Here is a 17102-nt window from a genome sequence, read left to right on the forward strand (position 1 = left end):
ATACACCCATTTGCAACCTATGGGTTTGACATTAGGAGGACAAGAGACAATATCCCATGTAAAATTCTCTTGAAGAGCTTGAAGTTCTTCATTCGTTGCTTTTATCCAACGCACATCTTTAACAGCCTGTGAGTAACAAGTAGGAATAGATATACTAGACAATGAGGCAGTCAAAGAAGTATGTGAAGCATCATACCTGTCTGGTGAATATCGATCTGGTGCTCGAGATATTCGACCAGACGTCGTGGTTCAACCATAGCAGGAGCAGGTGGCGAAGCAGTGTCTGGAAGGGGCATGGGAACCTGCTGTCTGGATTTCCTAACATATACATATCCTGGTTTATAACGTTCTATAGATTCAGACATAATGGAAAAATTAGGAAGAGTAACAACATCATCCAAGGCAGGAGAAACACGATGAAACATAAATTGATCCTCAAAAAATGTCACATTACGAGAAATGCGGAAGCGACAATTAGATACATCATAACACACAAAACCCTTATGAGAGTGACTACACCCCATGAATGCACATTGAACTGATTGTGCTCCAAGCTTATGTCTTTCAAACGGAGGTAGATGAACAAAACACACACACCCAAAAGTATGCATATCACTATAATCTGGGTGAGTTTTATAAAGACGAAAAAAAGGAGAATCAAGATCAATAACCGTAGAAGGAAGACGGTTGATCAAAAAAACAGCTGTGGAAAGAGCCTCCACCCAAAATCGAGATGGTATAGACGCTTGAAGAAGTAAAGTGCGTGTAACATCAAGCAAATGACGATTCTTGCGTTCTGCCATTCCATTTTGTTGAGGGGTATTAGGACAAGAACGTTGAGACAAAATGCCTTTTTGTTGAAGAAACTCATGAGAAATGTATTCACCACCAGAGTCAGAACGAAAAATTTTAACACTTCCATGAAATTGAGTTTCAACATATGTCAGAAATTTCTTAAACATAGAAAACACTTCAGATTTAGCGCGAAGAAAATATATCCAAGTAAACCGACTATAATCATCAATAAATGTGACAAAATATTTATAGCGAGCATGAGAAACTACTGGAGACATACCCCATACATCATTATGAATCATCTCAAAACAAGTGGAAGCACGATAAGCACCAGACGGAAAAGGTAGTGTTTTACTTTTAGCGAATTTGCAAACAGAACATGAAAGAGATGCATTAGAAACAATATTTTTATTGCCCAACAAACGATTTTTAAATAAATGAGATAAAACAACAGAGTTTGGATGACCCAATTTCCTATGCCAATCCTCGTAAGAATTCAAAACATTATTACAAGCAAAAGATAAATGACTAGAAATAAACTGGAGTGGAAACAGTCTTCCCACTTTAGGCCCCTTCGCGATCACCTTCCCCGACACCTGTTCCTGCACAAGACAACCATCACGAGAAAAATTAACATTACAATTGTTATCCACCAATTGACCAACAGATAATAAATTGGAAGCAAGTCCAGGCGATACAAGCACCTCTCGAAAATCAGAGTTAAGGTCACCAACATTAGTGATAGACAGAGCATTGCCATCAGCAATTTGAATATTCTGATTACCATGATAAGAATGTAAATTGTGCAAGTATTCAGAAGATCCTGTCATGTGATTGGATGCACCAGAATCAAGAAACCATGGGCGAGAAATATTAGAAGACTTACCCTGAATTCCCAAGGCTGAAAGAGCATAAAGTACCATTTGTTGGATTATTTCAGACTGTAAAGCACCATCAGTAGATGTACTGGTGATGGAAGGACCAACTGCAGAGCTTGTAGAGGCATGAAAAGCTTGCACCGGACATTGTGTTCGTCGTGGAGGACGAATAGGGCAATCAAAGATAATATGGTCCCGCTTCTTGCAATAATTACAAAACTTCTTACTGCAACCACTAGCAAAATGTCCAAATTGTTTGCAAGAGAAACATTGGATATATGTCGAAGATCACGACCGTTACCTCTACTTTGAGCAGCATATGCAACCGTAACGGGCTCGGAAATGACAGAATCATGAGACATTATTCCTTGAGTAGCAAGACGTTGTTCCTCTCGGAGAAGTTCACCGACACATGTATCTAAAGAAGGAACAGGGTTCCTATTCAGCAAAGCACCTCTAACAACCTCAAATTCTAGACGGAGCTTCATGAGAAATTGATCTCGCCTACTAGTATTGTAGACCTCTTGGACAATCGCAAGAGAACTCTTGGGGACCTTAGCATGTATAATTGCAGAGTGTTATGTCCACAAATTCAGAAACCCAGAATAATACTCTTGAACAGACATATTACCTTGTTTGTAATTGGCTATCTCTTGCTCCAACTGAAAACGTTTGGCATCATTATCTTGGTCATAGATACGCTTCAAGTAGTTCCACATCTCTTGAGCAGTAGAAAAAGCTCGCAAATTATTAATCATCTGAGGATCATCAATAGTAATGAGAATCCAAGTGATAATTTTTGCATCTTTGATTTCCCATTCATCTAAATCGGTTGTCTCTAATGGTGCCATACATTCTAAATTGAAATTCCCAAGCAGGATAATTTTTGCCGGTAAAACGGACACAAAAATTATTTTTTTCGTTCATAGAAGCCATGAAAACAATGCTACAATAGTGAAGGTAAAAAGGGAACCTTGAAAATTCCAACAATATCACAAGCAGGAGCTTAGCAGAAAACAGCACAAGTAGAACACTGTAGCAACGCGGTACTGTAGCAAACCTGGTACTGTAGCAACGTGACACTGTAGCAGCAAACAAAACAGACGTGTGCGATTAGAGTGCACGAACAAATCGAAGCCGAGAAATTGTGAACAAAACGAATCACACCAGGATGTGATTCTACGACGACAGCGGAGAGCAAGGGCGACAACAAAAAGCGAAACGGCAGAAACAATTTCAAGAGCGAACCAGTGGGGTGTCGCTGAATAAAGCCAAGATTAACGTAAAAACTCACAAGTTGGATCGAAACCCTAATGATACCATGTCAAGAATTATTGGCTTGATGCCTTTCTCATTGCTATTTCTTGTATATATAGAGGTTACAAAGTTATACAGGTAATTACACTAAATAATTATATTTAATGAGAACAAATCAATATTTGATTTGTTTTCCTTATTCTAGAAACAAACTAATAATTATAATTAAGAGGACAAGTCAACTCCTTATTCACAATACATAGTGATCAACTTAGGCTGCGTTTGTTTTGAATTCACTTTTATCATTTTAGTAGTGTTTGTTATAGAATTTTTAGGAAATTATTTTGTTAAAAAAATCAATTTTATGTCACGACCCAAACTCACATCGTTACCGGCGCATGAACTAACGCTAGTCCGGCAAGCCTAATGATCAAACTTAACAAATATACTTAGTTCAAATATAGAGTTTACTGAAATTATAGCTCGGCGGTGAGGATCTCTGGTCCTACGTATTCCTAAACGATTAGGGAATCAGAGCCACGTTCTCTAAGTGTTGGGTAAAAACATAGTATATAAAAACTACAACAAAGTATATAAAAACTATTTCGTTTCATTATGTGCATTAAACCACATTATCTTTAAGGGAACTAAATCCACATTATCTTTAAGGGAACTAATGCTCAATAAGGGGATATGACTAATCTGAGTAATACTACTCTCTACTTGATTAATTTCATTGTTCACTATGAGCAATATTCATCTTCAATTACAATCAATCAATCTTTCATTCCTATTAAGGATTCTAATTAAGGAAAGAAGTTAATTTCTCTTAGCCATTTTAATTATCCCCTCAAAGTGTCTCAAACTTCAATACCAAGGGACTAGTAACACAACCTCCATCTGCATAATTACACAAAATCTAAACAGCCATTTCATGCCTAAACATCCAAAATCCTACACAAAATTAACAACATTTGATTCATGTATTCTAGCATTATCATGTTAAGACATAGTAGCTCCATTTTTAAACATATAAAATGATTCTATTTGGCTCATGAACTGCAATAGCATAGTTCAAGTTCTAATTCCTTTAAATTATACCAGCAACTTTTCAACTGACTTTCAGAGAATGTATCTATTCTAACATTTTAATTGTATAACTAGCAACCTCATATAAGCCCCAATATTCATTCTAATCTTTTCTAACTCAACAAATTACAATTACAAGTTCCAGAGTTCTAATCCTTAAATAGAGATGAATAAAATTCTAGGTTTTAAAATCTTGTGATTAGAGTATTTATATTACTATGGTTCTAACCGAAAATGAGTATTCAAATCCCTAAATTCTTTACATGAATTTCAACACTCCCATTATTCAACATAAAGTTATTCTAGAGTTCTAACTCTACCAAAACCAAACCTAGTAAGAACTCACCTTTTAACATTTAATCCAACAAAAGCATCACTTCAAGCTATGAGAAAGGAAAACGAGATGAAATGGCTGTAGTAATAAATTCCGGTGCAGCAGAGGCGATTTCCGGCACGGTGGTCGCTAGAGGAAGGTACTCAAATGATTAAATAAGTTTAGGGGTTTTTCTTGAGGAGGAAGAGAAGAATTTAATGATGCTAATTTTATTGGTAAGGGATGCCAAAACTTTGCTTAGAGCTGGCCTGAAGTTGGTTTGATACCCCTATTTTGAAAAACATAAATTTTTTATCCTCTTATTTTAAAAGCCAACTTTTTGATCCTTTTGAAAAATTTGAACTTTTAATCCCCTATTTTAAAAGCCATTTTTCTGATCCCTATTTTGAAAAAATCGAAGTTTTGATCCCCTATTTTAGATTTTTCTGGATTTTAGTCCACGAACTCAATTTAGTCAAATTTTTGCTAATGTGTCAAACTTATTATTGACGTATCAGTGTCCATGATGACAAAATGTTTTCATGTCTTTAATTTTTTTACATAAAATATTTTAAAAGTATTAAACAATAAAATAATTAATTAATAATAATTTAAAAAAACAGTAAAATTAACCTCTATACATATATATAATAACAAATCAGTAAATTACCCAAAAAAAGTTAACGATTGAGAACAAAGTCAATGAACGATTGAGAGGGAGCGAACAAAGACAAAGGATGTTAAAAGTTCAGATTTTTCAAAATAGGGAATCAAAAAGTTGCCTTTTAAAATAGGGGGATCAACAGTTCAGATTTTTCAAAATAGGGGGATCAAAAGTGCATTAAAGCCCTTTTATTTTCATAAATTTCTTTAAAAATGGACCAATGTACTCCCTCCGTCTCAAATTGAATGAGTCAGTTGACTGTTATACACTATTCACACATATTGTTTTGACCATGTTTTTCTACTAATAAGTAAAAATAAATATTAGCATATAAGATGTTGGATTCGTCTCGATAAGTATTTTCAAAATATTAATTTTTTATAATTTTTACTATTATATAATTAAAAATATTAATTGTCAAAGTTATGCATTGACATTCGTGCCAGAGTCAACTGACTCATTCAATTTGGGACGGAGGAAGTACTTTGTTTCCTATAATATAAGCACCCTTAAACTTCTACTTTATTACTCTTGTGCCATTAATGTCTATTACAAAAAAAATTCCAACACAATTACTATTTGTTCACTAGCTTAATCTATTTTCTAATGATAATAGTACTAATTAAGATTAATAAAACAAACTATCATAACTTATTAATTAATTATTGGGGATAATACACACATACACATATGAGCTACTAACCAGGAAACAATTAATTCATTATTCTGCGATTTGCACCGACTCTGTTGTTTTTTCTTTTCAATATCATGTTTTTTTGAACAAGCTTTTCAGTATCATGTTAAACATATGTTCAACAAGTACTGCAAGCCATGTAGGTTTCCCAAAGAAGAATACATTATGTCCTAATAGCAACCCATATATTGCCCTATTGCTACTGCTTTCCAACCAAATCTTGATTCATCTTCATCTTCGATGTTGAATGTGGTGGCCAATCTTCATCTTTTTTGCATTATTTTTTTTATGATTTTCATTCTTACAAAATAAAATAAGGCTAATGCTACGCCTTTACAAGTGGCCTACCATGGACATGTGATCTACCGAATATGAATTTTACGAAATTCACTGTTGGATTGAAAGTTTATATCGTATAGATCATTCATAAATTTTTTACAATTTTTTTAAAATCATTTGATATGTTATTGAGACCCATCAAGATTTACGTTATTTAATAAATCGTTAATCTTGATGTGTCTCAATAACATATCAAATGATTTTCAATTTTTCTATGGGTGATCCATATAATATAAACTTTCAATTCAACGGTGAATTTTGTAAAATTTGTATTCGTTATAATGTTATTCATGACTGGTCCACCATGGACCACTTGGTGAAGTGGTCCATATTAGAATTTACCAATAAAATAATTGTTGTTGGTCCTACAATTTACTTTTAAAAGCTAATTAGAATTCATTTTTCTTTATTTTAGATGTAAATTTGCTTCAAACATTGAAACATAGTAGAAGGTGAGTGTTTTAAATTGATACAGTTGGTAATAATTTATAAATAGTTTCATTTTCAGGGGAAAAAAAAATTAATTATTTGTTCAAAGTTTATAAGATTGACACTAATTGTTTGTTCAAAGTTTAAAAGATTGAAAAGTTTATACTGAAGGTGCTACATCAATTTCGTTTCAACTATATTTTTTGCGAGTGGATTCGTGAAGTATTACATTCAGCCAAGCTCACAATTCTTGTCAATGGGAAGGCTGTTGGTTATTTTAATTGTGCTCGTGGAGTTCGACCAGGAGATCCACTTTCGCCTCTCTTATTTTGCATCACGGAAGAAGTTTTGAGCAGAAGTCTTTCTAAGGCTACTATGGATGGGAGACTATATCCTATGACTCTTTGTTGAGGGGTCGCTATTCCTTCTCACACGCAAAATGAGAGCTGTATCGGGCGAGATGCCAAGGCCCAATTCGCCTAAGCCCAATAGCTGATCCAGTGGGTTGGTCGTCCAATAACAGGCCAAGCCCACACGAATAAGGCCAAGACCTTACTTACCCCACAACCACACGCACCAAAGAGACGAGATTTGGCGGGAACTATGATAAAATACATGTTCCCTCTTTAACGGAACCACTACAGAAGAACGTGGGAAAAATCATCCCACCTTTGACAGTTATTCTAAGGCCTATATATAGCACTTTCCTCTTTCACCAAAGGGTACGTTCCAAATATTAACCTAAGATAAACGATACCAGAGCAAATATACACCCCCTATATTCTTAGCTGGAACAAGAGCATACAAGGAAAAAGAAATATACAATGCAGAAAACATGCGCAAAACCAAAATCAAAAAATGTACAGTAAACCAGATAATGGAATTATGCATAAACCATATTTCGTTTCAACCACAAACGCAGCAGTAATGTGTAAATCAGATTGCAGACAGAAAAACAGAAATTAATTTAACTGCTAACAGAATGCAGTAACAGATCAAAACAAAAGGTTAGGACACAATAGCAAATGGTCGATCCCTACAATTGACGGCCGCCCCCTATATAAGAAAATGGTCAATCATATGCTTGATAACATCGGCACCTTTGATATGTTTGGATTTATATTGCACCTGTAAAATAACATGTGTAGAACATATGAAGAATAATGTGTTTATAATGTCAAATATAAAAAAAATATTAGGACACAATAGCAACGGCGGAATAAGACAAACCTGAATAAGACTATGAGCCTGATACTGAATTAGGCAACCAGAGTTAAAACTGACATTCACCTTTTGCCACGCAACAGACGACAAACCTCTTACCATCTCATCTGTGAATATTTTCATTTCGGTTAAAAATATTACAACTTGAAGAACATAAAGAAATAAAACAAACATGACTCTATTTAATTTTTCATACCATGTATATTGGAAGAGCCAATTTGGTCACAAGTGTGACAATCCTCTTCATATACCACATGTGGATATTCTTCATTTAGTTTTGTCATCATCTACGAGTCAAATAGTTCACATCAATAATTCACATCAGTAAATAATAATGAATAATCCAATAAATCATATAGCATTAAAAAAATGTCAGTTAACATACCTTTATATATGCCCTATCACCTCTAATGGATGATGTTCTCCATCCAACAATATCTAAAATGATTATATAGGAAAACCAAATAAAAATATATATACAGTATGTAATAAGAAATTGAATGCACATATAAATAGAAGTATAAAGGATACAATCATTAACAATATTGGAATATACAACGCGGCGTTCGAAAGCGCGCAATGCAGACCTGTACAAAGCAAGATATATAGAGTCATTTCTTCAAAGATATAAAGACCCCTTTAAGGGAAACAAACGATTTGTATGAAAATAACTGGACAACAGATAAATAACAGACATACATGAAATAACCCTCATCACTGTCTTTAACCATGCGTAAAAGCAATGGATCTTTTCGTTGAGTGCCATCGGTAAGGAAAAGATGCCGACCTGTTTTTCCAACTATACATGGAGCAACTATACTTGCAATTTTCTCAAGCATAGTTCTCCCGAAAAGAATTGGAACCTGAAATTTAAAACCAGATGATGTGGTACCATAAATTCACAATATTACATATTCAACCAACACACGAGAGTCTCAAAATAAGTCACTTAGAATACAGCACACAAAAATTAAGGTGGAAGCCAAGGTAAGGGGCAAATCCTTCTACCTACAACCATCATCATTATATTCATGAGTAAAATTATCTCCTCTCAATTTCAGTAAACAAAAAAGCTTTATACAAAAATAATAATTTTATATATTTCTAAGATACACCGAATCAAATAAATCTACAAAAACAATGAATTGTCATTAAACACACAAAAATTGATACCTGTAAATGGCCACTAGATCCTAGATGAGGTGTAGCAAGTGTTATGAAATTCATTGCCAATAAGCCGCCTATAGTTCCTATCGAGTCCGCCTCATTTTCTGTCTCATTTTCAGGTGCTTTATACAGCTGCCCAATAGCATACCGTGCTACCAATCCTCCAACTGAGTATGCGATAAAGGAGATTTTACGCATACTTGGCTGTCTTTGAATCACCTCAACGACCTAAAAGTTTAATTTCCCGTTAATTCTCAATAGCAATAAATATCATGTATGTTCCATAGTAACATGTAGTCTGTAATTCTAATCTTAACATATTGCTTTTTCATTCAACTTCTGAAATATAAGTAAGCAACATTATTTACATATTAAAACAGATAATTTCCCATATCTGCCGATTAATTTCTGACCTCTCCTATTATACATACATATATTGTTCTCTAATATATAAGAAGTCTAACAGTAGCATAGTGCACAAATCTTTATAAATCCTCTAACCATTGGACAAGCACAAACCCTTGATCTTAATAAACAGTAAAGGTGCTCACTATATTTCCAAAGTTTTGATTATAATGTGGTGGAGTTAGCACATTTTTAATGCCAAGTACACATGCTAAAATAACAAGTCCTTTTCACAGAGATTTTCATACAAGTCTTGTTGAATAAAACATGAATTATATAATCACTACACTAGCTAGCAATCATTGGATCTCACAAGATTGAAAATTGCGGGGGGGGGGGGGGGGGGGGGGACAACTAAATACCAACTTTTGTTAAAAAAAAAATAAATACCAACTGATCAAAGCCTAAACAGAAAACAAACATGAATAAAAGTGAAGGGGGAGAAGAAAAATTTTAGCAACATCATCTTCTATTCTACCAATGTAGTTATACAAAAAGCATGGTCGAGTTACCAAAATCTGTGATAAGTGTGATCTAACATATATAAGATGCTGGAGTAGCTCTAACAAAACAGAGTGATTATCAAACAAAATAAAGAAATTCAGGGGCACCACCATAACAACACCTATCCATCATAAGTCATAACACATCATACCAAATTTTGGAGACAAACTGTTGGGACAAACCAGTGAATAGGCTCACTTTGCGGCCTTGCGCCTATCACAACATTCACACATATACTTGGGAATTGAATGAAAACTGAGAGATGAGAGAAAATAGTGTTTCTTATTTGATTAATGAAAAGTGAAAAGTTACAAATACAAAAGTAACCAACCAACTAGTAGCTAACTAACAAGTTAGTTAATGTAACTAACTTTGACTACAAGTTTACAGCTAACTATTTAGGATAAAGTTTGATAATTACAAAACAACACAAACCACAATGCAAAAGGAGTTAATTTGGAGTTTCAATCCAAAACACACAATTATTTGAATCTTCTGGAGAAATCACTCGACGCCTCTCATCGAAATCCACTTATGGAGAAGTAGCCAAAAATATGCTATAAATTTTGACGGAGCTAGACTTTGCCAAATTTTAACAAACACGCCACATTCCAAGGGACATCCTCACCTAACTTTTACCTTAAGATATAAAAAGCAAAGGCTGTAGCACAAGAAGATGTTGTAATCTACCAAAAACATATCAAGAAATATTATTATCTTCTATATAGTATGTGAAACCCCAACCAATTTCATCCACACCGAGTCATTTTTCCTCTTCACTAACATTGGCTATAAATAGTGGTGTGATTTCTAAGTTTATAGATACTAAATGTCATAAACATTGACAACAATTCTTGATATATAATTCTTAAGGTAAATCTCGCGTATACATTTAGTCCTGCTTAAGGTAATAAGACTAAAACTTTTACAAAACCCATTAGTATAATGACATGAGGTTGATCAAATTAACAAACCTCATTTGCCAATCGCTCGCCCATGACATCCACACCGTCGTATGTCCGCTTACCTTCATTTTGTTTGCTACCTGGGTAAAATAAGATGGAAAAAAGACATACATACATAAATACATAGTATATCATTTTGCAAAAAAAAAAAAAAAAAAAACCAAATGCTTGAAAGAAAAATGTCCTTACAGTGAATAAAAACCTTCTCCGGGAACTGTTTGACAAGTTGTTCGGAGACATACATCCACTCTTTTTCACTAGTTAAACAAACAATATAAAACAAGAATCAGGGAGGGTTTAATTAATATGAAGATGTGCTCATTCTTTTTCACTAGGTAATTAACAAGGAACATATACCTTCCCTTCATTCCATGCACCATGACAACAAGATGGTCAACAACGTCTGAGGTGGATCTGGAAGGCTCGGCATTGACAGAGAGACGTTGTTGTTCATCATGTATGGGTGTGATCTCATCAGCCATGGTTGTAATCTGTGGTGTGCTGGAAAGAAAGAAAGAAAGAAAGAAAGAAAGAAAGAAAGAAAGAAAGAAAGAAAGAAAGAAAGGAAAGAGGTAGCCTGAGTGCAAAGAAGCAATTAATTATGAATTAATGTTGGATCATCGACATGTTTGCTATATTAAGACACACACACCTATACAGGATGTTTACTTCAAATTTCCTCCTTTGGCATACAACAATAATCCAAAACTTCTTGTGCTATATATTTATTTACTTTAGTCAAAAAGTGCATATTAATATTATTTATTTTAAGAGTATACTGATGAGTACTAAATTATTTATTTTGAAAGACTAATTACATAGGGTGGGAGAGAAGAGTTTACGGTTGTGTGATTATGTAATTGCTAACATTGAACACTTGGCATGTACTAGTATATATCTAAATTAGTAAGAAATTAGCTAACAAACACTTCAGTGATACATACTTCTTCTATCCTTAATTATAATTATTATAAGTAAAGTTAACTTAAGTTTTTCTAGTTTAAATTTAGAAAAAATTCAAAAAACATATTCCAAAGTGTTCTTCAATTTCAAGCTTATCTTCAATTTTCGTCTATCATCCAATGACAATCTATTACTTCATCTTGTTGTTTGATTCATCATCACTGAAATGATGGCACAATTGATTCTGCAATTTTTGCATTGGAAATGACACTTTTTATATTTTACAAACATTGACTACACAAGTTTCAATGTAATTTTACTATAATTAGTATCCTTAACATGTGTAATAAATATTGCCACCTGAGCACTATTTGGTCAAAATAAGTCAAAATTGAAATGAGATTACCAAGTGTAAATGAGGATAAAAGTGAGGGGTTATAATTGCACAATTGAAATTAATATGGTCAAAATCGTATAATTGAAAATTGGGTGTTGTTAACATGTGCATATAGGGCACATGTTAAGGTATCTTAATATAGAAATTTATCATTTAATGATACAAAAATTTAATGCTTAAAAAGTTAAAATTTAATTCTTCAACATTTAATATTTTATATTTTTGTTTCCTTAACATGTGTTTTTGGTGCACATGTAACATTCTCCTTGAAAATTTTATATGATTGAAACTGAAACTGTATTTAAGTCTTGCATTTAATAAATAATTTAGAAGTTTAAGTTTGTTTTAAAAGATACATTAGTTTGTCTTTTATTAGAATTGTTAGATAATTAAATAAATAATATAGAAATTTAAGTTAGTTTTAGAATTTACATTTTGTTCGTACGTATAAGCACTTGAGCATCGATTGGGGGAGTACAACTGAAATGGCCATTGATGACGAATCGTCACACTCTCTAATCCAGGCCTATTTTAGCAACATTAGATGCGTTTTAGTAGGTTTTTAGCAATAAATATAAGAGAAATCTAACCATAAGCTTGATTACTTGTTTTGCAAGAAAACAGGAAAAATTGCAGGAAATAGATGTTTTTCACTACGCTGGGGGCGTAGCCCATCACGCGCCGCGTGATGGAGCTCACAGGGAGCCAAGATTTTCACTCTGATCACGCGCGGCGTGATACCTGACCACGCGCGGCGTGAAGCTTTGTTGAAGAAGCAGATTGCTCTCTGACTTGATCACGCGCCGCGTGATACCGTTATCACGCGCGGCGTAGTTGATGAATCTGCAACCACGCGCGGCGTGGTAGATCTGGCGCGCGGCGTGGTTGCATTCTGTATATATAGTTTCTGCATAATTCTGTTTTGGGGGTTGGAATTTTCTGCGACAGTTCACTGATATTCTGATTTTCTGAGCATCTCATCTATTGGATCCTGGATTTCATTGGATAGCTTCGAGCACATCAGCGGCATGGATTCTCAAGCCATGAAGTTGAAGCGTGGAGGCGAACGAAGCAACATGAGGAGCTAGATTTCTCGTGGAGGTAGGATCTAGGATAGCTTAGAATGTAGAATAATCTAATGTAATCCTGCTATATTGTATGATTTCACTCTTGTAATAGTGTTCGTTTAATGCAAATCTACACTTAATGCCTTACGATTCTTCATTAGCGTTGTAATGGATCTAGATTTAAGTCACGTGCGAGAGTATTGATTTAATTTCTGAACTGAATTGCATTAAGCACTTGAGTGTTTTCGGTCGAGAGATTGAAACATAGAGTGTAGCGAACGATCAACGCGTTTTCAAATACTTCGTTGTAGGTAGTTTTCATCCGAGAGATCGGAGGAGTATCGACAACGAATAGGGTGGATTTTGACAAGAGATTGCGATTCACCATCATGTTGATCCAGTTGCGAATACTTGAGTGAATTCATATTGTATGGTAGATTGCATGTGATTAAGCTATAGACTAGGTGATTCCGATGATTCTACCTCGCTTTTCCACTTATTGAATTAGCACGATTTTCTTACTGTCAAATTACTCAACCAAACCCCCAATTTATGTGTATTCTTTGCATCATGTTTATGAACACTATTAGACTCGTTTAATCACACAATCCCTGTGGATCGATATTTTTTATTACTACGTGGTAATTCGTTCACTTGCGAAAATAATCCATCAAGTTTTTGGCGCCGTTGCCGGGGATTGTGATCGATTCGACAAGGCAATAGTGTTTATATTTTCTGTGCTTTCTTTGATTTTTCTGTTTTTACATTTTTCTGTCGAGAGCGTTCTACTTGTTTGTTTTCTTGTGCATGCGGAGAATAGGTCCAATTGAGCTGGAATTCGATTCTGAGATTGAGAAAACAGCACGAGCAAATCGTAAAGCGGAAGGAAGACATGTTTGAATCATACAATCAAGAGGCACTCTTAACTAGTTGCAAGTTCAATAATGTCTTTCTACAAATCATTATCAAACAACTAGAAGCTCAATGTATGGTGCAAGTAACCTCTCAAAATAATCCTCATTTCAACACCTTCAATCTTGGAGTGAAGAATCACATGAATTGTTCTTATGGAACTAATCCGAATCAAGCATTTCCTCAAGATCAACATTTTGAAGATCACCTTGAATCTTTTGAAGACACTCTTATCTTAGCCATGAAGATGACTCAAGGCAATTTTGAGGTGATGAAGGCAAACCAAGAAGTGTCAAGCGAACGTCATGAAGCCTCCATCAAAAATCTCGAAAACCAAATGGGTCAATTAGCAAGGCAAGTCTCTTCTCTACAAACTCAAACTCAAAGTGGTTTTTGTGGAAACACCACGGATTCTCGTAATGAAAGTTGTAATTCCATTAATTTGAGGAGTAGAGAAGTTTCATCACCGGAACTAGTGGAGAATCCTAAGAAGGATGAGAGTAAAAATGGTGTAGTTGAAAAGATGAGGGAGGATGTAGTTGAAAATAGAAAAGAAATTAAGAAAGAAGAAAAAAATAAGGAAGAAAAAGCTTATGAGGGTGAAGTTGAAAAGAGAGTGGAGAATGAGTCTAGTGCCAAGAAAGGCAAGAAACCTCTTGTGAAGGACCCCAAGTTTCAAGTTCCTTCACCATATGCTAGAATGCCTTATCCTAGGATGAAGAAGGTCAAGAACCAAGACCTTGAATTTTGTGGAGTGGTGATGACAATTTTAGCAAGTGTACTAAATTTGTCGTTAAGTAATAAAATTTATAAGATTCGTATCCACAGGGATTGTTCTTATTTCAACGAAACAATTCAATGAATTTAAGATTAATAAATAAATTGCAAAGGGGGGTTTTCAGATTGATTTGTAGTAACAATGACAATAATTAAAATTGCAAGAAAGTTGAAACGTAAACTTTTATGAGAGAAAGACGATTAGGAATTATTTTGAATCCTCTCTTTGTCCCTATCTGGTACTCTAGGTTCTATCCCTCAACAATGAAATTCTTATAATTACGACAATATAACAAAATAGACCGAGTCCAATTCCTTGGCTCATCGATCCCATTCATCTAATAAAGTACCCTAATTCCTTAGGCGAAACTAATATTATCAAAAGCTTTAACGAACGTTATATTAACAATCATGCCAATTAATTCTATATTCCTATAGCAATTACGATTGGCAAACAATTAATCTAGTTCCAGTATAAATCCTAGGGTCAATAGTGATTTATAACTTAAAATCAATTCGAAAGTGATCAATTAACGAAAAGCAATAAACACAAGATTAACTGAATAATTATAAGTTTTCATTGAATAAACTAGAACACGTAGTTACATGGCTCAGATAGTTTCAAAGAGAATCATCTATAATTCCTAATCTAATGAGATTAGTTACTCATAATAATAATTGACATAACAAAAGAGTTAAGAAAATTATACATGAATAACCGATGAAGACCGCGACGGCGAAACCCTAGAATAGTCTTCTTCTCTTTTGCTGCCGGCACGTATTTCCCTCTCTCAGGAAGTGATAATCCTATTTCTCATAAGAAATAATATTTATATGCTCTCCATAAAGCAGATTAATTGTGCCACTATATATATGCAAGTAAATCGCGTCCTTGTTGGCAACAAATGTGAGTCCCTCCAAGCTGGCTGTGTGGCTGATGTCATTAAAAGTGGGGATGACGTCATGTGAAAGCACAAAGCAAAATTGCGCCGCGACTGAATCAGGCTGGGGCGCGAGAAAAACAGAACTGCAAGCTTTGAATTAGCTCAAACTCTTGAAATATTTTCCATGTCTTTTTCTTTCTCCTTATTCTTCAAACTCTTTTATATATCAATTTCTTCATAAATTCTTCTCTTTGACCATGACTTATTACTAAAAACTAATTAAAATAATATAAAATAATACTTAAAAATACTCAAATGATTGACTGTCATCACAACCCCAAACTTGAACTGTTACTTGTCCTCAAGTGACATGTCTGTCAAAACAAAATTGTCAGGGAATTAACAAATTAATTTGAATGATAAAAATCTCATAAACCTTTTTCTCTTCATCCGGCAATAGAACTACCGGTGTTAACTTCAGTGATCCTGCTTAATCAAACACTTTGGCTTCCAAGACTTGAATCAAATTTGGTTCAATGACCGTTCCACAGAATGTCCAAAGTTCAACTTTATCTCTCACTCGCCAATTCACTCAATTTGACAGGGTATTCACTCCATCAACATGCAAATGCTATTTTACCATAAGCTTGAAAAAAATTCTAAACATCAATCAAAGTAAATACATCACACACATTTTTGAGGTCTTAAGGGTTATAACTTGGCTTGGGTAAATGGTGGGATAATTTTAGGAAAAGTAGGCTAAATTGGAGTTAGGTATCCACTACTATTCCTTGTTGAAGCATTACCATTACCCGGGCTCAATTCATTGTTAATAAGGTACTTAGAGAACTTATCTTTCAATTTTTTTTTTTTTTTTAAGATGCCACTATTTTTCATGATTAATGGCTCTTTATTTTTTGAAGAAAACTCAATTATTTTGGTGAGTCTCTTGTTATTATTATCATCATCATTTTTTTTTTTTTTTGTTCTCTAATACCCCTACCCCAAACTTAAGATGTTGCTAATTCCAAAAGCAACCCCAAACTTAAAATGATGCCATGACAAGAAAATTTAAAGCTTATACCTAACTCCAAGGAGGGCAAACAGATAAAAATTTTCAAGTCTAAAAGGCTTTATAATTTGGTATGTCACCGAAAGAAAAGGGATTTTTTTTTTAGGCTCAAAATGGTTTAGCAACGGATAAATAATAAACAGGGTAGCTTGAAAAGGCTCAGAGTACCAAACAAATGTGCCTCTATGTGTGTAAATGCAAAACCAATCAACAGTAGAGAATAGTTGCAAGTTCTAGAAAATATACAAAGCATGGATACACTCATAAGATGTGAAAGAAATAGTATACCGTGGAATTTATTTGGCTCAATATGCTCACTAGTTGAGGTATCTGAAAGTTGAACTAGTACATCGTGCAAAACTCCATC

General features: G+C 34.2%; 1 protein-coding gene and 1 long non-coding RNA gene across 2 annotated transcripts; both read right to left on the reverse strand.

Annotated features, from left to right (window-relative positions):
* Window positions 1-7475: 7475 nt before the first annotated feature.
* Window positions 7476-7964, reverse strand: LOC123921064. The gene is made up of 3 exons (XR_006813905.1): window positions 7879-7964; window positions 7689-7789; window positions 7476-7586 (listed from the first exon to the last, which is right to left on the reverse strand). It is a non-coding gene; the product is annotated as an uncharacterized LOC123921064 (long non-coding RNA).
* A 94-nt stretch (window positions 7965-8058) lies between these two features.
* LOC123922315 (lipid droplet phospholipase 1-like) lies at window positions 8059-11205 on the reverse strand. The gene is made up of 7 exons (XM_045975040.1): window positions 11081-11205; window positions 10913-10980; window positions 10733-10803; window positions 8856-9077; window positions 8382-8545; window positions 8214-8269; window positions 8059-8120 (listed from the first exon to the last, which is right to left on the reverse strand). Exons 1-7 carry the CDS (start codon window positions 11203-11205, stop codon window positions 8059-8061), a joined length of 768 nt encoding a protein of 255 aa, XP_045830996.1.
* Window positions 11206-17102: the final 5897 nt, after the last annotated feature.

Source organism: Trifolium pratense, linkage group LG4 (assembly GCF_020283565.1).
Source record: "Trifolium pratense cultivar HEN17-A07 linkage group LG4, ARS_RC_1.1, whole genome shotgun sequence".
NCBI lineage: Eukaryota > Viridiplantae > Streptophyta > Magnoliopsida > Fabales > Fabaceae > Trifolium > Trifolium pratense.